This window comes from Hyperolius riggenbachi, chromosome 12, assembly GCF_040937935.1.
Source record: "Hyperolius riggenbachi isolate aHypRig1 chromosome 12, aHypRig1.pri, whole genome shotgun sequence".
NCBI lineage: Eukaryota > Metazoa > Chordata > Amphibia > Anura > Hyperoliidae > Hyperolius > Hyperolius riggenbachi.
Window position 1 is genome coordinate 92,497,341 of NC_090657.1, and position 25,183 is coordinate 92,522,523.

At 43.7% G+C, this 25,183-nt stretch overlaps 1 protein-coding gene across 3 annotated transcripts in view; it reads left to right on the forward strand.

Annotated features, from left to right (window-relative positions):
• Positions 1 to 25,183, forward strand: part of TGM2 (transglutaminase 2) — a 150,379-nt gene that overhangs the window by 117,126 nt on the left and 8,070 nt on the right. For all 3 annotated transcript variants that reach the window (XM_068263902.1, XM_068263904.1, XM_068263903.1), the window contains one exon: positions 7,178 to 7,462. In XM_068263902.1, the coding sequence (XP_068120003.1) occupies positions 7,178 to 7,462 (285 nt within the window). The remainder of the gene's footprint in view (positions 1 to 7,177; positions 7,463 to 25,183) is intronic.

The following is a 25,183-nucleotide window of genomic DNA, read 5'->3' on the forward strand; positions in this document are numbered from 1 at the left end:
AATCTTTTTGTAGCCTAAGCCTGATTTACATTTCTCAATAACTTTATCCCTGACCTGTCTGGTGTATTCTTTGTACTTCATGGTGTTGTTGCTCCCAATATTCTCTTAGACAACCTCTGAGGCCGTCACAGAGCAGCTGTATTTGTACTGACATGAGATTACACACAGGTGAACTCTATTTAGTCATTAGCACTCATCAGGCAATGTCTATGGGCAACTGACTGCACTCAGACCAAAAGGGGCTGAATAATTACGCACACCCCACTTTGCAGTTATTTATTTGTAAAAAATGTTTGGAATCATGTATGATTTTCGTTCCACTTCTCACGTGTACACCACTTTGTGTTGGTCTTTCATGTGGAATTCCAATAAAATTGATTCATGTTTGTGGCAGTAACGTGACAAAATGTGGAAAACGTCAAGGGGGCCGAATACTTTTGCAAGCCACTGTATATATAATGTTACAGTATACTACAAGTTTCTGCACTCCAGCCTGGGATTAGTCACAGTTTCTCAGAATGAGAATGTGACTGGCAGTTCCCTCCCCCCCTCAGCCTCACAAGCTGAAACTGAGAGCAGGGAAGCTGTCTGTGAGAAATAAACAAAGCACACAGAGCCTGCAGGGGGCGTGCATAACTTGTATTCATTACAACGGAGGCAGCCCTTTCCTCCCTGGGTCGACAAAGCTTGACAAAGAAAAGAAGATTAGATATATTACAGAGACAGTGCAACTAGAAAAGGCTGCAGTAATCCAGACCACATTAGAACAGGTATAGGAACTTATAGGATGGAAGAAATAAGGCTGAAAATTTTGTTACAGAGTCTCTTTTAGGCCATTAGGGAAGCCCTGCAGCTGGTCATAAAACTGTAGAGGTCAGAACTTAGTCTTCTCTGAGATAATTTTAATTGAATATGTGCTATAAGTCATACTATTTCTTTTTTTTATAGTTATAACTGTAACTGGTTTAGATCTGATCGCAAGTTGGATTCTTTAATGTTGTGGATCTTTTTTTCTATTTGAATTAGCTTATCGGAATTAAGATAATTCTTTGAAGTTGGCATTGTTAATAAGCAGCCTAAAGCAAACCGGAAGCAAAAATAAAATTATGACATAATGAATTGTATGTGTAGTACAGCTAAGAAATAGCACATTAGTATCAAAGAATAGAGTCTCATATTGTTTTCTAGTACAGGAAGAGTTAAAAAAACTTCAGTTGTTATCTATGCAAAAGAGCTTCTCTGAGATATGCGACCCAACTTGGGTGAAATGCAGTCCTGTTTTCTGAAGCACTATAACAGCTAAGAAACAGTAAAACATAGTTTGAGATAAGGTTTTACTGCAGGAAAGTTCAAAGGTTTTGTTTTCTAGCTTAAAAGACAAAATGTTGTTTTAAAATTGCAACTGTAACAGTACTGTACATAACTGAAAATATAAATACAAGACTCTTTTCTTTGCTACTAATGCTCCATTCATTATCTATACTACACATACAATTCATTATTTCATACGGTTTTTTTTCACTTCAGGTTTGCTTTAAAGCGAGATTGTCACCATAAAAATGAAATTTCAACAGCAACTTGTCTGAGTGTGATAAGTGATAAAGATGCCAATCCTGCATTCAAAACGTACAAAACTTTTTCTGCTGTTATGGTTTGGAGTTATCACATACCTTAGGAGCACTGGCCCTTTAATTGCCATTGTCGTTGGTTGGCAAAACAGTATGATGGCAGTATGATTCCCTTTATTTCCCCCTCCTTCTAATGACATAAGACAGTGCACTTCCTAGTATAGACCTCAGTGAGTGTCTGAAAACTCTGGGAGGAGGGCGGGCAACACAATTAGCAAGATAAGAAAAGAGTGAGGGATTGTTCACACTGCAGGCGTTTTTGGCTTTTTTTTCACCCACGTGCGGTTTTTAAAAACACTCCCCGACCGCGTGGACAATGAATGTCTATGACAAGGTTCATATCAGCGCGGGTCGTTTGCTGTCCGTTCAGTAATGAGGTGCGTGGACCATTTTTGAGGCGATTCTGCTTCAATGGAAAGTATAGGAGCAACGCAAAACGCTCACAAAATCGCTTTGTGTAGCGATTGCGTTCACGTTTTTAAGAATAAATACATTGTATTTATTTATTCTTTTCGGGTCAAAGAGTTCACTTCCTGACTTGCGTCAGGGAGTGAATTATGCAAAGAAAACCGCTTGGCACAAAAATTAATCACCCACCCAAGCGCCTGGAATCGGAAAAAAAGACGCCTCAAAAACAGCCCAACGCGGACGGACACGCGAGTTAAACGTAATGTGAACAAGGCCTGAGGGAGGAAATCATGTCAGGATTAGCTTCAGTCAAAGGTAACCAAGATGGAAACTATCTAGAATAGGATTCTCTGCTTTTCCTTTATACAATTCACAGGAATCATAACTTGGACAGTGCACTACATCTGTTATGTAAGTAAAACTAGTATTTATCTACTTATATATGTGTTTTTTATTTCTAGGTTAGAAAGGGTGTCACTTGTTCTTTAAGACAAACCCCATTTGCACTGGGGACATCAATTTAGGTCTGATTGATGCAAGCCTAGCAGAGATAGTTTTGTTTTAATTGAAATGGAAGCATATTGGCCAGTGATTACTGCATACCATGCTGGTTTTGTTAGGTTTAGGTACTTGAGAATTCAGATTGGATTTTTCACCTTCATAATAGAATGTGCTCTAAGAGTATTGGACTAAATTGGAGGTGAACCCATCAGTGCCCAGAGCTTTGTTATTTTAAAGGAATTTGATTGCTTTTCTCACTTTACCTGTTATCAGCACGTTCAGATTAGCCAGGTCTTCCTGCTCAACCTGCTATAAGTTTAATGGGGTCAGCCACTGGTTGACTTCATATTTATCTACAGTTATACAGGTTATATATTGCTTGCAGGAGTTTCTGGTATACCCGTAATATTCTATTTTACCATGTTGTTAGCCACCCCTTCTGGTTTTAGAATTGATAAATAGTCTCTTTCTTTCTACTTAAAGTGAACCAAGCACCATTTTTAGCACCCAGGGCATCTCAATAGCTAATTAAAAATGCATGCCCACAGTGTGGATCATTAATAAAAAAACCTTTAATTTTACCTCTTCCTTTTACATTTACAAGTTTAGCAGAGGGCTTTATTATTCTACTTCTGAGGTCTGCCCGACCGCAAAATTTTTAGTCAGCTAAGTACTGATGTAATTATTGTACTGCACACAAAGCGCAAACAAGAGCTTTTATCAGCTGGGAGGCAGGAGGGGTAGAGACATAGGGCACTATGCTTCAAATACTTTAGAGAAGTTACAGATGCTATCTTCACACATTCCCTCGGATAAATAATGGGCAGCTGAAGGGGGGGGGGGGGGGCGGAGTGGCAGCTCCTATAGCTTTTTAAAAGACATGAAAAAAAGTGGTTCCCTTTTGCCTTTTAGCAAGCATACATGAGACTATTAGAATGTACATAATACTTGGTGTTAAGCTGGCCATACACGCATCGATTTTTTACTGGCAGAGTTGATCGCTCTAATAAAATCTGGCAGTTATCTATGATGCAACGAGCCACATCAATTGTAATTTCATGGCAAAAATGTATCAAAATTACAATTGGACTCGACAATACATTTCAATCCATTGGCTGTGGCAGGAGGACTGGCTGTAGTAGATCGATGGCCATAGCGTTGCACTGTATCATTCAGTGCAACACTGCAGTTAGATAGATTTTCAATAGATTTCATGGTGAAATCTTTGTGTAGTTTATAGGGATTCAATCTTTCTGATCATTCAGATAAGAGAGGGATTGATCTGTTTGCCAAATAGCGAGGCAATGTAAACATATATGGCCATGGTAAGTCCACCTCTGAGATACCCCAGGTGACTTAGTGACTGTATTAAGCTGCGTACTCACCGCCCGACAGCTCCTGGGACGTCCCCTTGACAACGGTCATCAGTGACGCCTCTTCCTCTCAGCGGGTTAAGGGAATGGTCACGCGACGTACACACGCGACGTACACAACGGCGTGAACGAGACTCCCAGCAATCACTGTTCTCTTTGCGCAGTGCCGTTGGGGATCTTCAAGATCCAGTCTGCTGGGTCGTTCTGTAGGCCTGGCGACGTCGTGTAGAAATGGCCGGTCGTTGTGAAAATCATTGGGAAAATCGCCAGGTTGGTACGCAGCTTTAAACTGGTAAGCCCAATTTCAATAACTTGTTGCATTAAGTTATTGTTTAAAGATTGTTTAAAGTTTAAAGGATAAATTATCCATTATCCATCATTCTAAAAACAAATTTGTTCCGGCAAGCATATGCGCTACCTTAGGCCACTTCCCTTTGTCATAAGACCAAATTGCACTCCTACAGTTATCCTAAAACACACTGCCTCTATATATTTGTTGTATATTACCCCTCCTCTTGTCCTTCCCCCCCTCCCCATTTCCTTTAGATTGTAAGCTCGCAAGGGCAGGGCTCTCTCCCCCTTTTGTGTCTTGGAAATCATTATACATTTTATTTATCATGTTAGGCCTGGTTCACATTAGCGTTCCCTCTCCGGATCCGCCTGATCGGATCCGGACCGTATACTGTACAAACGGAAAGTACGTTCCGCATAGCAATGCAAAGTCTATGCGGACGTTCACATGCGTACGTTCCGTACAGAACGGAGCTGCCAACAGGTGAACGGAGGGGAACAAGAAAATGCTCTGATGGCCTGCGCAGTACACTCCGAACAACGTAGACTTGATTGACAGCTGTGCTTGCGCAGGAGCAGTAGAGGGCGACCTCAAGGTCAGCCTCTGCACCGGTGGGGACGCAGGCTGGCGGCTGGGAGGGGAGCTGCAGTGTGGAACATGTCAGCTGCAAGGGCTGTAGGAAGCCCCGGGTAAGTAGAGTGGGTGGCAGCATTATTTGACTCCTTTAACCTTTTCGGGACCACGTGCAATAGATTCTACGCCGCACTTGTGGCTGTTCTAGCCTGTTGCGGCGTAGGATCTACGCCGGCCCGCAATTTCCGCTCCCGACGCGATCGTGCGCACCCGGAGGAGGAGATTAAGCTGTCATATGACAGCCGACATCTCCAACGAGTGATCAGCTGCCATCGCGTATGGCTGCTGATCACGTGATCACTACGATCGCCATCCGATCGTAGTGATCAGTTTGACAGCTGCGGCGGCAGGGGGGAAAAGAAGAGGATCCACTTACCTCCCTGCCGTTCCCGCGACGATCGGCACCCCCCTCCGCTCCAGCCGGCATCTCCACTCCGTCTGACGTCAGTGCCGGGTCTCGGCTTGATGACGTCATCAAGCCGCGACCAGGAACTGATCGTCAGACAGAACGGAGATGCCGGCCAGAGAAGAGGGTCCCGTGCGGCTCATCGCTGGAGCCTGGAAGGTGAGTGAAGGCTGCTGGCAGAAGGGGGAGGCACAGGCCACCATGGGGGGACACCAATCTAGCCAGCCACACACGGGATCCGGCCGCCTGACCCCCCCAAACGTGCGCACCCCCCTCCAGCGCAAAATGCCTGGTACTTAAGGGGGGGTAGGCGGCCGGTCCCGAAAAGGTTAAGCAGCCCATTTCGCATGATCATGTGTCTTGTACCCGTTTGCCTTGTATAGCTTTGTCCTATGTTGTATAACCGTGTTAGGTCTGTCATACTTTGTATCATTGTATATATTTATTGTCCAGCATTGCATAATATGTTGGCGCTTAATAAATACAATAAATAATAATAATAGTAACATTAAAGGATTTATCAATTGTAAAAGTACAGGAGTCATGTATGCTGTGGTTGGCCCCTGCTATTATATCTATGTAAGGATGTTTATCCTAATGCTAAAAGACCAATACCAAGAGCATAGCAGATCGATGTACACCGGAGAAGCCCACCCCCCACCCTTAATTAATACATGTTAGGGTGGCCAAACATACCATACATTTTTTTTAAAATTTCTTTTTAATTCAAGAATTACAATACATTTTTCTGATTGATTGTAACATTTGAAAAATCTGACCAATGTACCACATACATGTAATTACTCCACAAATATTAAAAAAAGATTTAAAACTCAGAAAAAAGTGCTTGGGTCTATACACTAATAAATTGACAATCTACCCTACACCTACCCCATTCAATTTACATAAAAATTGATCAGAAAAATCCAACACTCCCGATCGCCTTATAGCAAAGAAAACAAAAAGAAATGGGATATCTGATCGGATTTCTCACTCGAATTAAAAAAAAAAAGCTTTTAAATTCTTTTGGACAACAAATCGTATTTATCAAATTGCCATAAAATTGGATCATTTTATTGTATTGTGTGTGACAAATTCCATCATCATGATAGTCATGATGGTTAGATTTGCCTATTGGCCCCTGTTCCATCCACCCCACCCACATGGGTGGTCCAATGCAAGAGCCCAGTTCCGATTTTACTCCACTTATTGGCAGCCAGAGACTTAATATTAAATTATCACTATCTCACACACCACCTGTCTATATATGAATACAAAAGCGTATTATTTATAATTATATGATTCCTTATATAACGTATATGTGTATTAGGAATCATAGGTCCCCATAGCAAGATTTAGTAGTTGCCCCCCCCAAAAAAAAATTATTTATAAGGCATTCTCCAACACCAGTTTTAGGTAGCCAGAGGTGCCCCCCAGTATTAAGTCTGTAGTAGAGACAAGAAAAAAACAACGCACTCAGGGAAAACAGTGGTAATGAAAGGTCAGGTGAGCCTAGAATGATCTCACCTTTGGGTATGGCCATCAGGTCTGGCCACGGCAATAAGGAAGGCAACCTCCTAAGGACCCCGATTGGGGGGGGGGGGGGGCATCCTGCCCTTTCCAAGCAATTATACTACTGACATTCAGTAAGTGTATCTTCTATGCGTGTTTTCTATAACTAAGAGAGCGTCTACAACTACAGAGAGCTCTTCCTTTCCACGATCACCTTTCAGCCGGCTTAGAGGAGCAGCTGGCTAATGTTGCCCAGAGATTGCCGTCTCTTACCAGTCCTGTAGCGCAAGATTGCACATATTCTTTGCTTCTGTTGTGGTGTCATATGATATATAGATTTTTGTACTAAAGCAAAGTAACCTTTTAACTGCAACTAAAAGCATTCCCTCATTCATACTTCTTTCTTTCTTTATTGTCCTTACAGGCTCAGAAGATGAAAGGCGGGTGTTTGAAAAAGCCAATCAGTTTGTCAGTGTTCCAAGACCAGAAAGGAATGAGGATCCAGCTGGCATCTCCATTAAGCTGAAAGTGTCTGAAGGGATGAACCTAGGTTCTGATTTCGATGTGTTTGCACTTATCAACAACAACACTGATGAGGAGAAGGAGTGCAGGTTTAGGTTCTGCGCCCGCACGGTCAGCTACACCGGAGTGGTGGGGCCAGAGTGTGGAATGGAGGACATTGGTAGCCTCAAGCTCCAGGCAAATGCAGGTAAAGTGAAAATAGCATCCAGTATAGTCACTATTTATTGTAAGGAGACAACTGCATGAAATATCTACAGCATAAGATGAATCAAAAAATGAACAGATCTGACAAGAAATTACGATGGACTGTCTCAGACTGCATTGACAACACATTTAAAGTGAGCCCAGAGGCATAGCTAGGGTTTTCAGCACTAGACAGTTTTTTTTACACACACACACACCCTCCTGTAAAAAAATGGGCGTGGCTACGCATCGTAATGTTGTTGTGGTCATGGGTGGAGTCATATGTACAAATGCTGTATATGTATAGCCATATGTGCCCCCCTTCCTCCATTTAGCTAGTTAAATGTGCCCCCTTCCCCATTCAGATAGCTTGAGATGCCCCCCTTTAAATAGCCAAATGTTTCCCTCTTTAGATAGCCAGATGTGCCCCTCCCCCCCCATAGATAGCCAGATGGTCCCCCCCTTCGCCCATTGAGATAGGCAGATGTGCCCCACTTTAGATAGCCAGGTGTGCCCACCATAGATAGCCAGATGTGCCCGATTTTTCTGCTGCTGTTAATGCTCCTGCCCTCCTCTGCAGAGGGAGGTAGAGAAGCAGGGGCACTTCAGGCAGCAAGCGAGCCGCCTCTCACGCAGGTGAGGGTGCATGTCCCTCTTAGTGCTGCACCCGGGGACATATGTTACCCCTTGCACACTCATAGCTACGCCTCTGAGTGAGCCTGAAGCAGAAAGAAGAAGTTTGATACTTACCTCAATAGAGGGGATCCTGTGGATAGTTCAGAGGCTTCCGCCATTGTCTTCCACCCCATCGATCATGTGATGAGACTCTAATTGTAACTCAGTAGGGTTTGTCGAATATGCTCTGGTGACTGGCATTTCATCCATGTATAAGCATGGCCGTACTGTGCATGCACAAGTACGGTCTGCCCCTGCGCAGTAGCACGATGCTGCTCATGCACGGAGGAAAAAGTCATGCTTGAGCAGCTTTGTGTTACTGCATAGATGCAGACCGCTCTCTCCCATGTGCTCTACAGCCACGCTTGTACACGGACGGGAACAAGAAGAGCATCCTGGAAGGCAGCCGAGGAGGAGGAAGCCTCTGGAATATTAATGGGAACCTGAGCCAAAGCTCGGGTTCAAAAAGAGTTATTTACCTAAATGGAGGGAAGCCTCAGGATCCTATTGAGGCTTCCCTCAGTGCTCTGATGTCCCCCCTCGCGGAGCGTGACCCTCCGGAAAATTGGCGAAAAGGCATTGTCACCAATTATATTAGGGCCATGTGATCCGCTTCCATCAGCACGGCCACGCCTGCACAGTAACCCGGAGCCGCATAGCTCCATGCTATTGCATGGCGGCACTCATAAGAGTGTCCTAAAGTGCTCCTGAAGACAGGCAGCTCTGTACTGCGCATAGCTCTCGAGTGCACGCTCAGACATGCACAGTACGGAGCTGCCCATTTTTGGGAACTGCTCAGGGGCATGAGTGCTTCCCATGCCTTATGATGGCTCCTGGAGGCGCAAATTCGAACTGGGGTGACAGCGCTGGAACCAGGACACTGAGGGAGAAACAGGAAGGCTCTTTAGGATCCAGAGTTTTTCCTCTCCATAGGTAAGTATCTGACTTGTTTTTTTTTCACTACAGATTTGCTTTAATATGGAAAAACTAGCAGCACCATTAATGACTGTTAATCTGCCAGATACAAGTTATGCAGAACTTGGATTTTTGTAGTAGACCAAAGAGGATATAAAAGCCATTAATTGGTCCTGCATTTTGGACACATTGTAGTGATGGAAGTGATTTTCTGCATTTACTATGTTTTGATAGGGGGCAGTACTGTAATTTGCTCTACCGGATACAGGATCAATGCAAGCAGTGGTGCTATAATGGCCAGTATGAGGTGAACAGCTAATAATCCAAAACATACAGCACAGGTGAGGTTTACTGTGATTAGAGTAGTGTGACTGTGTTTCCCCCGACATAGAAACCCTTCTACATTGGTTTTGGATCAGTTGTTTTAGGCATTGAGGTGTATGCGTGCAGATCAGGCCGGTTTTGTTGATAGGCAGCCTAGGTCGTTGCCTACCATAGCAAAGTTCCATATATATATATTTTTTTAAACATATATGTTAAATATTATTGCTTTGGAGCCGTGCTAACCTTTGAACCCATTCTTGACCACCCCTAGATAATTAAGAATGGGCTCAAAGGTTAGCGCTGCTCTAAATTTACAGACATCAGATGTTTGGTGGCTTAGCAATCATCTTTAATAGTTTCAGATGTCAGATAGATGTCTGTACAGTATAGGCATTTCTCATGTTATGCATCTGTCAGAGTGACCAACTCTTTGATAGACCGTTTTTGGCAAGTCTGATTAGGCCATTGTGCGGAGTTTCCCCAAAATGCAGGGTAGGTGAAAAGTGGTCTGTATTGTTCTCTATTTACAGTGACCGCAAACATGATTGGCTCACCAGTGGATGATTTGCAGGAAGTATAGGTGTCATGATTTTCCAGGTAGCCTGTTGACCCCTGCATTGACGGTAAACATGGGATCTTCCAGGGCATGGAATCTAAGAAGCTATGGGTCTTCACCAGAGCACCCAGTTAGGGATAATGGACAACCACCCCTGATGAGCAAAGGACTACTTTGCTGACTTGTAGCCACCAGGTCAGGACCCCTGGGAGGGTCATAACAGGAATTCAAGCAAACAGGATATCACACAGGGCAGGCAAGCATGGACTCATGCCACGGAGCAGGAAACAAGATATAGCCAACACAAGGATACAGGGAACCAGGAACCATAGGGCATAACCTGTATGAACTGGGAGTGATCTGCTGACCTGGAAGTGCTTAAATATGTTCTGAGTCTCTGAAATGCACAGCAGCTGTGGGCACTCATTAATGCAAGTGAGGTCTGTTCAGAGATGTCAAGTCCAGAAACAGCACTGCTGGATGATAACCAGGGCATAAGTAGAGCCTGTGGCTCATCAGCAAAGTACATTGTGGCAGAAACACAGAGTCCTGAGTTCAAATCCAGGGAGCAACCTAAATGCAACAAGCAATCGGCTATGGAAGAATCTATTGGCAGATTGCCTTGTCCCCAGGAGCTTTGGAGATCCTCCTTCTACTTCCACTCCCCTCTTTGTAGAGGGAAAGTTAGAAAAAAATCAGAACTGAACTTTAAGAGATCATGTGAACCCTTTTAGATGTTCACAAGCAAAAACTCTAAATAATTATGGCTATTTAGATATAAAAATGACCAGTGTTGCCATTTTGATTTAGGAGATGGGATAACTAGCCTGATAGTGATGGGCACAAAACTGAAAAAATGCAGCTTTATTTCCAAATAAAATATTGGCGCCATACATTGTGATAGGGACATCATTTAAATGGGAAAATGGACAAATAAAATACATAGGGCTCGATTCACAAAGCGGTGCTAACCCAGTTAGAGACTTTGGGCCATATCCTATTCAAGGTGATAAGTAGCTTGCAGATGCGAGCTACTTATCACCTTGCCATCGCGCGAGGATTACCGGCAAATCCTATTGCCCATATCCTTCGCGCGATGGCCGATCGTTAGGGAGCATTACTCAGGCGAAAGCCTGAGCGATGCTCCCTGTTACCGAGCGATGGGGAGTGAGGTTTACGCTGTGGTGCTGTCCATCAGCACCACGGCCTCACTCCCCACACATGCGCACTCGTCCGCCGAACATCGCCGACATCTTCCGCCGCAGCATCTGGGGGTCTCCTATAATAAGGAGACCCCCAGAGCTCCCCGTCGGGTCGCCGCACAGTTTAGAAGCCAGCGCGCAGCTCTGCCGGGCTCCTCTGTCATACGTACCGCCGCCAATCACCCGCCGCCTCTCGCCGCAAAATCCGTCACGTAATTACAGTGTATCTAACACTGTAATTACTGTGCGCATAGAAGGAGCCCGGGCAAAGCATCTTTGAATCTGCAGCCGGGCTCCCCATTGGTCTGCTGTCTGAACCAATAAAATGGCTCACACAGCAGACCAATGGGGAGCCCGGCTGCAGATTCAAAGATGCTTTGCCCGGGCTCCTTCTATGCGCACAGTAATTACAGTGTTAGATACACTGTAATTACGTGACGGATTTTGCGGCGAGAGGCGGCGGGTGATCGGCGGCGGTACGTATGACAGAGGAGCCTGGCAGAGCTGCGCGCTGGCTTCTAAACTGTGCGGCGACCCGACGGGGAGCTCTGGGGGTCTCCTTATTAAAGGAGACCCCCAGATGCTGCGGCGGCGACGTGCGTTAGCTAGTTTAGACCTGCTTTTTGCAGGTCTAAGCTAACGCTCATGTCTGCCGGGAAGCATCGCTTCCCGGAGACATGATAAGGGTAATTGGATTCCGTGTTAAGAACTCGCTGGGCGATTATATCGCCCAAGCGAGTTCTTTTCCGCCTGGGGGGGTCTAAAGTTTAATTAGATTAGGCGATACCCCCATCGCCTAAGTTAAGAACTCGCCAGTGCGAGTTCAGCAATAGAATATGGCCCTTTAGGCGTGATAACCATTGCACCACGCTGGTGAAAAGCCAGTTTAGGCGTGATAAGTTTAGGCATGATAAGTTTAGGCATGATAAGTTTAGATCGCGCGCAAAGTCCCGCACGCAAAGCAGCATCATTAAACTCTATGCGAAGTGCACCAGACTTTGCTAGCGCAAAACTTTTGATCAGCTGTGCACTGCGGTGCTAACCCAGTTGGTGCTTAAACTTATCACGCCTAAACTTATCATGTCTAAACTTATCACACCTAAACTTATCATGCCTAAACTTATCATGTCTAAACTTATCACACCTAAACTTATCATGCCTAAACTTATCATGTCTAAACTTATCGGGCTCGATTCACAAAGCGGTGCTAACCCAGTTAGAGACTTTAGGCATGATAACCATTGCACCATGCTGGTGAAAAGCCAGTTTAGGCGTGATAAGTTTAGGTGTGATAAGTTTAGGTGTGATAAGTTTAGGCATGCTAAGTTTAGATGAGTGTAGATAGTGTGCAAAGTCCCGCACGCAAAGCAGCACCATTAAACTCTATGCAAAGTGCACCAGACTTTGCTAGCGCAAAACTTTTGATCAGCTGTGCACTGCGGTGCTAACGCAGTTGGTGCTTAAACTTATCATGCCTAAACTTATCACACCTAAACTTATCATGCCTAAACTTATCACACCTAAACTTATCACACCTAAACTTATCATGCCTAAACTGAGTTTAGGCGTGATAAAGGGCTTTTCACCACGGTGCTAACTGTTAGCACCGCTTTGTGAATCAGGCCCATCATGTCTAAACTTATCATGTCTAAACTTATCACACCTAAACTTATCATGCCTAAACTTATCATGCCTAAACTTATCATGTCTAAACTTATCATGCCTAAACTTATCATGTCTAAACTTATCATGTCTAAACTTATCATGTCTAAACTTATCACACCTAAACTTATCACGCCTAAACTTATCATGTCTAAACTTATCACACCTAAACTTATCATGCCTAAACTTATCATGTCTAAACTTATCACACCTAAACTTATCATGCCTAAACTGAGTTTAGGCATGATAAAGGGCTTTTCACCAGCGTGCTAACTGTTAGCACCGCTTTGTGAATCAGGCCCATAGGATTTATTGATGGAAACATGTATTATTTTAAAACTTTAATGGGCGAAAACTGAGAAATAATTATTTTTTTTTCATTTTTTTCTTAATATTCCTGTGAAAATGCATTTAGAAAAAAATAATTCTTAGCAAAATGTACCACCCCAAAAAAGCCTAATTCATAGATCAATTCATTGTGATAAGTAGTGATAAAGTTATTGGCGAATGAATGGGAGGTGAAAATTGCTCTCATGCATAAGATGAAAAATACCTGCGGGCTGAAATGGTTAAAGGACCACTATCGAAAAAATTGTAATATTTAAAATACATGTAAACATGTACGGATAAGAAGTATGTTTCTTCCAGAGTAAAATGAGCTATAAATTATCTTTCTCCTATGTTGCTGTCACTTACAGTAAGTAGTATAAATCTGACAGAACTGACAGGTTTTGGACTAGCCCATCTCCTTTTAGGGGATTCTCAGTATTTCATTTATCCTTTACGAAAGTACTACTTGGAAATGACCTATACAAAGATGCAGGCCACCTGCTTGCACGCAATTCTGACAGTTTGACCGAGCAACTGCCATTCACTAAATGCTTTTGAAAATAAAGAAAACCCTGAGAATACCATATGAGGAAATTGGCTAGTCCAAAACCAGATTTCAACTACCTACTGTAAGTGACAGCAACATAGGAGAAAATAAATGTATGTCTCATTTTACTCTTGGAGAAAAGTACTTTTTATTTATGTGTTTTCATCTATTTTAAACTTTACAATATTTTGTGATAGTGGTCCTTTAAAGGCTCATTCACAAGAGGGCTTTGGTCTCATGTTCCCCTCAGCTTACCTGCAGAACATCTGTTTTGGCAAAATCTCACTGCATTTGCATGGGCAGGATGCTGTTGAATGTTAGGTCCAAGCGAAAGGTGCTGTAGTGATGCAGTATGCAGTGGTTGTGGGGGACCATTGCTGCAAACCACATTTGTCATGTCGTCTGAATGCATCCATGCTGAAAAAAGCTGACCACTGGACCAGCTTATTCACACTTTATGGACTCTTTGATATACTAAAAAAAAAAATAATAACCCTCTTCTGGTAGCCTTTGCCCTCCTTGGCCTTAGTAGGGTACTATGCTAGATCTTTATATTGGCTTTTGAAATATTCATATTTATTAATTAAATCCCCTTCACATAGTCTTTTTTTTTCAGCATTAAATGAGCTGAGTTTTTTTAACCTTTTGTTATAATTTTCCTACATTTTGTGCTCATTAAATCTGTTTCGCTTCTCATCTGCCTTGAAAAGGCCAGCGATGTCTGCATGCTTCTTCCCAGCATCCATCTGTCCTCTCCGGCGCCTTGTCACTGTGATATGAGGCTCTGTATTCCCACACTGCTGTGGCTGCATCCCTTTACCTAATATGGTTACACAGTATGAGGGAGGAATGTTCTCCCACAAAAGGCTGATTCCTGAAAATTCACTATTGTCGTACACTATCCAACAACATCAGGGAGCTCAAACCAGTAACAGAACAGTAATAACACATTTCTGAAGATCAGCTGATCCCCATATGTATAAAATGAACGATCAGCTTAAAGGACATACAAGGTGAAAATAAGCTGATGAGAAAAACAATTGTATCTATCCTCCTTCTCCTAAAAATAACTTTTTAAGTTATCTAACAGTTTTATTTTATATTTAAATCTAGTTTTTACATTTTTACTGTTTATTGTCTGTGCTCAAATCTATGAATTATTGACCCTTTTTATCTCTTTCCTGCTACAGGAAGCCATTTACTGACAGGAAAGTATGTTATGGCTGTAATTACTTATCAGTGAGGTTTATGCTATAGTCTGACCCAGTCCGACCTGGGCCTGACCCGAAACTGTCACTTGCATTACTGATTTTTAACTCTTTCAGGCAGAGAAAGAAAAAAAGGAACACAGCCTAGTTATTTGTGTGCTAGGCACTGAGCATACACATGTCTATCTCATCATGTCACATGTCACCTCGGTTGACCTTTAACCTCCTTAGCGGTAACCCCGTGTGTGACACGGGGTAAGCCGACGGAGGGTGCCGCTCAGGCCCTGCTGGGCCGATTTTCATAATTTTTTTTTTGCTGGACGCAGCTAGCACTTTGCTAGCTGCGCCAACACCCCGATCGCCGCCGCCGCGCGCCCGATCGCCGCTATCCGGTGCGGCGCGCCCCCCCCCCCAGACCCCTGCGCTGCCTGGCCAATCAGTGCCAGGCAGCGACAAGGGGTGGATCGGGTCTCCCAATGACGTCCCGACGTCACTGACGTCATCCCGCCCCGTCGCCATGGCGACGGGGGAAGCCCTCCAGGAAATCCCGTTCTTTGGACGGGATTTCCTGATCGCCTATCGCCGGAGGCGATCGGCGGGGCTGGGGGGATGCCGCTGAGCAGCGGCTATCATGTAGCGAGCCCTGGGCTCGCTACATGATTTAAAAAAAAAAAATAAAAAAAAAACTGCTGCGCTGCCCCCTGGCGGTATTTTTCATACTGCCAAGGGGGTTAAAGCAAACCTGAACTGGAAATTAAAAGTCAAAATAAACATATACTCGTCATACTTACCTCTCGTGTAGTCTATTCATCAATCTCTTAATACTCTCCTGCATCCTGTTTGCCAGTTGTGATCAATGGAATTCTCTCTCTGTCCTCCATTTTGAAAATGGCCATTACCCCATAGCAGCTTCCTGGTGAGCACACTGTTACACTGTAATATTGCCCACTTGAGCCATGGGGAAACATGGACATTACCTTGCTCATCAGTTGTCCTTTCAGCTATAACTGACGGCAACTGATATACAGGATCTTCTAAAAAAAAATTAGCATATTGTGATAAAGTTCATTATTTTCTGTAATGTACTGATAAACATTAGACTTTCATATATTTTAGATTCATTACACACAACTGAAGTAGTTCAAGCCTTTTATTGTTTTAATATTGATGATTTTGGCGTACAGCTCATGAAAACCCAAATTCTTATCTCAAAAAATTAGCATATTTTATCCGACCAATAAAAGAAAAGTGTTTTTAAAACAAAAAAAGTCAACCTTCAAATAATTATGTTCAGTTATGCACTCAATACTTGGTCGGGAATCCTTTAGCAGAAATGACTGCTTCAATGCGGCGTGGCATGGAGGCAATCAGCCTGTGGCACTGCTCAGGTGTTATGGAGGCCCAGGATGCTTCGATAGCGGCCTTAAGCTCATCCAGAGTGTTGGGTCTTGCGTCTCTCAACTTTCTCTTCACAATATCCCACAGATTCTCTATGGGGTTCAGGTCAGGAGAGTTGGCAGGCCCATTGAGCACAGTAATACCATGGTCAGTAAACCATTTACCAGTGGTTTTGGCACTGTGAGCAGGTGCCAGGTCATGCTGAAAAATAAAATCTTCATCTCCATAAAGCTTTTCAGCAGATGGAAGCATGAAATAATGAACTTTAGCACAATATGCTAATTTTTGAGAAGATCCTGTATAAGTGACAGCAACTGATATATTTCAGTTCTGACAAATTCTTGTCAGAACTGGAAGGAATCATTGTAAGAAAAAAATGGTGAGCCTCTGAGAGAAAGTGATGGCGAGGTACAGGTAAGTATGCAATATTCATTTGCAGGTACATCATGTGTTTATTTTAAATTATTTTACTCAGTTCAGGTTCCCTTTAAATGACAGTCTCTTTTATAGCGTATTGCCCGTTTCCTGTGATCGCCACTGTTGCCAATAATTAGCAGCATTGAGTGACAATTGCCATATTTATAAAATGGCAATCAGAGTGATCACAGATTGATACATTGAATTCTTCACTTTGAGTACAGAGTTAAAATACACATGCAGAAACTGGTTTAACTGCTGGAAGATTAACCCTTTAGGAGCCACTGTATTTAGAAGCTTGCAAGTGCTTAAGGCCAATTTATTTTAGCAATTTTTTAAATTTCTTATTTGTAACATTTTCCTACTTATAATAAGTACTGCTGTAATTTATGTATTTATTTATGGGCTGTTGTCACTAGGGGCAGTGTAAGACAATAACAGAGGACTTCTACTTTCAGTTTCTATATTTTCTGCTAGTAGAGAGAGAGAGATCAAAGCATTCCAAGAGTTTACAGCACAAGGAGTTCTGCCAACTGCGGTCAAAAGCAGTGCACTTATCTCAAACGAGATAACTGTATTGAAGCTGCTAATGCGTTAAAGCATTATCTATACTCTGACAAGCCTCATAATTTTTGTTTTAATGGCAAAGAGGGTCTCCCATTCAGTGTAAAAATATAAAGGCAGAGAATACTCTTGTCTTGCTGCACTGGGACCCCAGTTCAAATTTGAGACAGGACACTATACTTTATGTATGGAGTTTGGTGTTTTCTTACCATGTTTGTGTGGCACTCTGGTTTCTACCGACATTAAAATAAATGCTAATAATTTAATGGGATCCCCAAAAAAGTTTAGGGACATTAGACTGACTGTGGTAGAGATTAAATTGTGAGTGTGGCTCACAATTTAATCTCTACCACAGTAAGGACTACAGAAGATGTCAGCACTGTATTAATATGCACTCTATAATAATAATGTCCAAGCTCCCCAACACCCCCCACCCCTTTTCAAAGCTTAACCCTAAATGCCCTCTTCCTGACACCTAACCCTAAAACTGTGTGCATCATTACATACAAAAGACAAAAAAAATTGTAATTATCTAACTTTCTAATTAAATTTTACGATAATTCTCAAAAAAGAAAAGTTGTTAAATACAAAAGATTAAACATTTTAAAAACTATATATAACTAAAAGGAAAATAATAAAAAAAAATAAATAAACAAAAAAAAATAAAATAAATATATATATATATATATATATATATATATATATATATATATATATATACACAATATTTATGCTTTTGGTGCCCAATAGCCGATATTTTCATTAGCGCCCATGGCAGCGCCCAGATTGTCTATTAGCCACAGGAGAACAAATTTCCTGCTTATCACAAAAAGTTCCTAGAAAAGCACACTTCAGTTTCAAATAAACAATGCAATCCATTTGAGGTTGTATGTTAAATATAAAGGTGTAATAGTTAAATAATACCGTATATACTCGAGTATAAGCCGAGTTTTTTGGTCCAAAAAAGTGGCCCAAAAGTGGGGGTCTCGGCTTATACTCGATTCCCTGTCAAGTGTAAGCCCCTTCTGAGTGCCCCTCCGAACCCCCCTCTTCCTCCCTGCGCACAGCGGAGCTGAGCGGTACAGCGGTTTCTCCCTCTCACCATATGCGGACTTGCGTGCAGATATTCAGAGCCGCCTGTGTGCTGTGCCAGCCCCCTCTGTGACAGAGAGCATGCTGCTCTCACATTCTGGCTGCTGTTGCCCAGGCCTTCATCTTCGCCTGTACTCAGCTTTTCCCCTGAATTCTCTGCTCCCCCGCTTCTGTCGCTCTCCCCCGCTGTTAGCTGTTCGGAGCTCAGGTCTCGTCGAGACACATCGCGTCACCAGGAACACTCGTAGTCTTGTGGGCATGACGCCATCAAGTCGTACCTTTCTCCACGTGCATCACTGTACGAGATGAGATGAGTTCCAGGCGTTGCGATGTGTCTCTACAAGACCAGAGCACTGAGCAGTTGACTGCAGGGTAGAGCTGCACAGGGGGGCGGAAGATCGAATCGGAGAAGCTGCGGGAGATGCCGAGTACAGGTAATGACAAAGGCCCGGGCAGCTGAAGCCATTAGGTGAGAGCAGGATACTTATGCCAATTAGCATGCTGTCGCAGGAGGGTGGGGGGCACGGCACACAGCCCACATGGAGTACTGAGTCGCAGAACATGCTGCATACAGGTGATGACGAAGGCCCGGGAAGCAGCCACTAGGTGAGAGCAGCACCTAGGACACTTATTATGCCAATTAGCATGTTGTCACGGCACACAGCCCAATTAGCATGCTGTCACAGCACACAGCCCACACAGAGTACTGAGCTAGTGAGCTAAACTAGTAAATACTGTAACTTGCTCTTGCTGCACTCATGTTGTCTGAACTGCTTCTTGGTACAAACTTACCTGGAAACAGATCAAAGCATGGGGCCCCACTATAAATTATATCATGTCAATGTGAAGAGACAGACTGGCTAGAAAAATGAGCGGACTGAATGATTGCAGGACATGCAGGAGTAATGAGCGGACTGAATGATTGCAGGACAAGCAGGAGTAATGACAGTGTATTTCCTACCCTCGGCTTATACTCGGGTCAATCATTTGTCCCACTTTTTCTAGGGAAAAGTTGGGGGGTCGGCTTATACTCGAGTATATACAGTACATATAGTCATACAGATCTCTACATAAGACCTGAGAGACAACTGATGAGTTGTGTCTGGACTGTGAGTAATTTCAGGTAGAGGTACACAGACTCACATACAGCCCATGTCCCTTCTGCTTTGGGTTGCACTGATGCCTCTCTAGTGGGAAGGGCAGCAGTCAGTGGCATCATATGGCAAGAGGATGCAGAACTTGCAGCTACAGCCAAGGCCAGATTTATACTTTCCACCCCTAGGCCAACTTTCTTGCAGCTTCCTTTCCATGTGCAGCACCCCATCCTACTCCTTGTGCAGCCCCATCTTTCATGTCTAACATTTACGTACAGCAGCCACCTCCAGTTGTATACAGGTTCCTTAGGCAGCAGCTCCCGATTTCCATGTATTGTTCTGTTTTTGTAACCTCTGTATTCCATTTGCAGCATCTTCTTCCATATGCAGAAATCCCTTTTCTATGCCCAGCCACCCCTTGGCCAGCTACCACCCAAGTCCCGGGCCTTGGTAGCCTTTCCAAAAAAGGCCTTGGCTACAGCTAGACCTCTGCTTGAGAGGACCTGCCTTGCCTCCTTCATCAGTTACTGCACTGGCTCTTAATTGGTGCAAGTAGCGGTAATGAACACCACTATTTTAGAAACGTAGTGTTTATACAAGACTTTAAATTGATGATAATTGTTCCCCTCTATCTGTTTCAGGCTAATGGTGACAAATATATACATTGCCATATGGGTTTGTCTTCCTTCTGACACGAATGCTTAGCGTAGCATCTCAATGTGCTCTCTTGGGAGCGGTGGCAGAAGTCATTATATTGGAGCACTAATTGCTTTAGTATCAGATGTGAAGGGACATAGTGTGCCTCCTGCTTTACATTATCAATAATCAATGATAAGCTTTTAGCTGTTAGGCTGCGTTACGGAGTGACGGTGAGCGTCAAGCTTTAATCTATACGGATTCTGTTTTCCTGAGCGAGTCTGTAATAGGGAGGCAGAGCTATGGAGGATGAACTAAGGGTTTTTTTATCAGCAGGAGTGACTGCGCCTATCTTTTTCAGTCACTTACATAATCTGTGTGATGGTTTTAGTTCATGTATTTTTACTACAGTATAAGGTAGCCACCTTTACCAGTATAGATAGCCAGATGTGCCCCAAGTATTAGGTAGCCTCCCCCCTATATGCAGAGTCATGGGAGCAAGCATGCTTGTAGTGGTTACTCACCTGTCACAACCACTAAGACAGTGGTGGCAAACCTTTTTCGAGACCAAGTGCCCAAACTTCAACTCAAAAGTAAAGTGACAACACGCCAATTTGAACAAAATTACCCCCCCCCCCCCCCCTCCTCAGAACATAAGAGATGACAAACCTACAGTGACCAGTGGCCCTCAAACCTACAGTGACCAGATTTTTCTGGGTCAACCTTAGACAGGGCAGGGGGTGTGTTTGCGCGCCGCGCTTTAAAAATGAGCGTGGCCATGACATTGTATGGGCGGAGCTAACGTAATGATGTAACAGCGAGGCATAAGAAAGCAGTGTTTCCGCCATGATGTGGTTAAACGAGGATTCGTATCATGAGTGTGCAGAAACTGTGTGTTGCTATTTATTAGTATACCCGCCGTAACCCCAAAGCAGCAAATATAGCCAACTATGACCATTAAATAATAAATGCAGCAACAGTTACCCCAGACACCAGAAAATAAACGCAGTGGGCTCTATTCTCAAAGACTTGCCGCATGCGGTAAAACACATGCAGGAAGTTTGCGACCAAAATACCGTCAAGTTGGAATTCTCAAAATGTTCCACATGTTTTTTCCGCATGCGGAATAAGTGTGGTAAAAGTGCGGGATTCATGCGGAAAAATTTCCGCAAAAGTCGGTATTTTCCCGCAATAAAAGATCAATTCTCAAAAATGTTCAGGTGCATCATTTCGTCGTTAATTACCGATTTTTTATCACCTACAAGTAGTAGGTGATATATTCCGCATCCCATTGACTTTAAAGAGACTCCGTAACAAAAATTGCATCCTGTTTTTTATCATCCTACAAGTTCCTAAAGCTATTCTAATGTGTTCTGGCTTACTGCAGCTCTTTCTACTATCACAGTCTCTGTAATAAATCAATGTATCTTTCCCCTGTCAGACTTGTCGGCCTGTGTCTGGAAGGCTGCCAAGTTCTTCAGTGTTGTGGTTCTGCTATGAACTCCCCCTTCCAGGCCCCTCTATGCACACTGCCTGTGTATTATTTAGATTAGTGCAGCTTCTCTCTGCTCTATTATCTTTTACAAGCTGGATAAATCATCCTCTGAGCTGGCTGGGCTTTCACATACTGAGGAATTACAGACAAAGGCAAAGCTGTTTGCTGGAAGAAACGAGCAGCCTGAAACTTCAGTGCATGAGAACTGCAGGGGGAAAGAAACACACAAATGATCTCTTGAGATTCAAAAGGAAGGGTGTATACAGCCTGCTTGTGTATGGCTGTATTTTCTATGTGTGGACATACTGTACATCAACCTACTTCCTGTTTTGGTGGCCATTTTGTTTGTTTATAAACAAACTTTTTAAAACTGTTTTTAACCACTTTTAATGCGGCGAGGAGCGGCGAAATTGTGACAGAGGGTAATAGGAGATGTCCCCTAACGCACTAGTATGTTTACTTTTGTGCGATTTAACAATACAGATTCTCTTTAATGAAGTGTGGAGGCTTAAGGGCTGTGCTTGCTGGACTTTAATTTTTTTTAAACACTTTTTCATGCGACCTTTTTACCGCATGATTCCCGCATGAATAATGGCTGTTTCCGCATCTTTTTTCCCGCATGCGGAAAACATGCAGAAAATATTAGTGAATGTGGAAAAAATGCGGAGTTTACCGCTGGCGGGAATATAGCGGTAACATTTTGCGGAAAATTTATCTCTTTGAGAATAGAGCCCAATGTGGGCAACATTTCAGCAGAAAATAATGCAGTGGGCAACATTTCAGCAGAGAATAACGCAGTGGACAACATTTCAGCAGAAAATAACGCAGTGGGCAACATTTCAGCAGAAAATAACGCAGTGGGCAACATTTCAGCAGAAAATAACGCAGTGGGCAACATTTCAGCAGAAAATAACGCAGTGGGCAACATTTCAGCAGAAAATAACGCAGTGGGCAACATTTCACCTGCAAAAAAAGGAATTTACTCACCTGGCAGAAGTCTCCTCTCTCGGCCGGCCTCTGGCGCACTGCTCCCCCGGAGATAATGCTCCTGCATATCTCCCACGCTGAATGCAATAGCAGGGCTACGGGAATATGGCGCCCAAAGCCCTGTACTGGAGACACAAATAAAATGTCTCCAGTACAGGGCTACGGACGCCCTCTTCCCGTAGCCCTGCTCTGCCTGCCGGAAGACTTTGCAGGCTGGACCGGGGCTGCGGGCTATGAACTGGCGTGGTCTATTAGACGCCGCGGCCAGTTCATGCAATCGGACGGGACATGCGATGGCATGCCAGCAGATTCGGCTACGCGTGCCGGGTCTGGCACGCTTGCCATAGGTTCGCCATCGCTGCACTAGGATCTCTCTTCAGCCCTCTTGTATGGTCTCATCTCCATGGCTCCCTCTAGTGGTGCTTGTCATTATATGATGCCACTAGAGGGAGCCATAGAGATGAAATGCAGTAAAAAGGCTGAAGAGGGATTCTGGCTGTGCTGACAGGTGAGTAACAGCTACAAGCTCAACTCGCAAATACTGGAATAGCCGGGTGAGGGGAGACACTGGCATAGCCTCAGGGCTCTGTGCCCAGAGGCTGATGCCACTAGAGCCTCTGCTTTGGCCCGGCCATGATGACCACCCTCATACACATGTAGGCTGGCAAGCATTAGGACTCGATCTCTCGGGGCGAGGCGGTACAGATGCATCACTAGCCTCCAGGTTCTGTTGTGGAAGCACAATCGGCTATAGAACTACATTGCATTATTGATGCGAGCCTCAATTGAAATAGTTTTAAACACATTTAAAGGATACCTTAGTGCTAATTATTTAAAAAAACGATGCCTTCTGTATTTATTGGGAGTTGTGCAGAGGCTTACCGCACCTCCCATGCCCTAGCGTCACCTACTGTTCTCCTCCAGTTTGCCACGTTCTAATATTGCTGGCCGGTGTGGTCGTTGGCCCCCAGCCCGGACATACTACTCTGCGCATGCGCAGTCTGTCCGCTTGGGTGCCTTGGGACTGTGTGTGTCCGCTCATGTCATAAGGAGTCACCAGGGGGCGTGGTCACGAGGCGCCCAAGCATACATCCTGCGAATGCGCGGCATAGTATGCCCGAGTTAGAGGTCTCTGACCGCGCCGACCAGCAATGTCAGAATGAGGCAAACTGGAGGAGAACGGAGGGTGACACCGAGGCATGAAAAGTATGGTAAGCCTCTGCACAGCTCCTGACACACAGAAGGCGTTTTTTTTTAAAATATAGTCAGCGCTAAGGTTCTTTTCAGTAAAAATACAGCAAGTGTTTGGAGCCAGAATGAAATGCTTATGTATTGTACATCCCGTACATGTGCGTGACATGCATGTTCTTGTGTAACAAACATTCTACCGCGGTTTTATTAGAAACAGATCTCACAAAACAACACTACTTCCTTTCCATGAAGAGTGTATCAGTTCTATCTGAAACCCAGCATGTTGTAATCATTGTTACAGTGCCCTGGAGCAAGTCGCTGTAATAATACACACACGAATGTCGGGGAAGGGGGGAAAACAATCACAGCAGAAGGCACAATCAGGGCCCAGCTATGAATCTCAAATTCACTGTACTGCTAACATTAACCTGCAGAGTGTGAGCAGGTCAGATACGGAGGGATACTCTCTTAAAGGACCAATATCATGAAAAACTGTAAATGTTAAAATACATGCATGCACGGACTTATAAGATGCACATGTCTGCCAGATTAAAATTCAGTATAAAATACTTTATCCTGTGTTCCTGTCGCTTACAGTAGGCAGTAAAAGTCTGACAGATCTGACAAGTTTTAGACTAGTCCATCGCTTCATGGGGGATTCTGTTTATCCTTTATTCTATACAAAAGATCTATATAAAGATGTTGGCCAGGCACTCACTTGCACACTATTTTGGCAGTTGGACTGTGCAATTGATGTTCAATAAGTGCTTTTGAAACTAAAGAAAAGCCTGAGAATCCCCCATGAGGAGATTGATTATTCCAAAACCTGTCAGGTCTGTCTGATTTTTACTGCTTACTGCAAGAAACAGGAACATGGAGGAAAAGTCATTTATAGTTCATTATGAGCTGGGAGATGCATAGTTCTTGTACACATGTATTTTAACTACAATTTTTCACTAAAGTGGTGCTTTTGCAGACAGTGCATGTTACTCTCTTCAGTATGGTCACATGTCTTGTGCATTTGGAAACATCAGGGATGGTCTGTAGATGTGCTGAACAAATTGCCTGGAATTCCTTCCCTGCAGTGGCCCAGTTTGTAACTGAGTTGATAGATTTCGAGGAGCGCAGTTACCAGTTCTGCAATGAAGATTGTGCTGCATAAGGTTGACCTAAATATGCCTGTGAAAGCCGAACTCCAGGCCGACATCTAAAATACGTCATATGTGAACTATCTTACCTGTGGAAGGATCGGTCATCCAGGCAGCCCAATAACACAACACAGCCAGCTAGCAATCACGTCAACATACAAAAATAATCTCTCCCATTCCCCCCTGCTCCTGTAACCTAACTAAAACCACCGATAACGTACATTTCTATTACCTCCACCATTTCATAACTACCGGTATAACCCCCAATGTAAACCGTTAATATT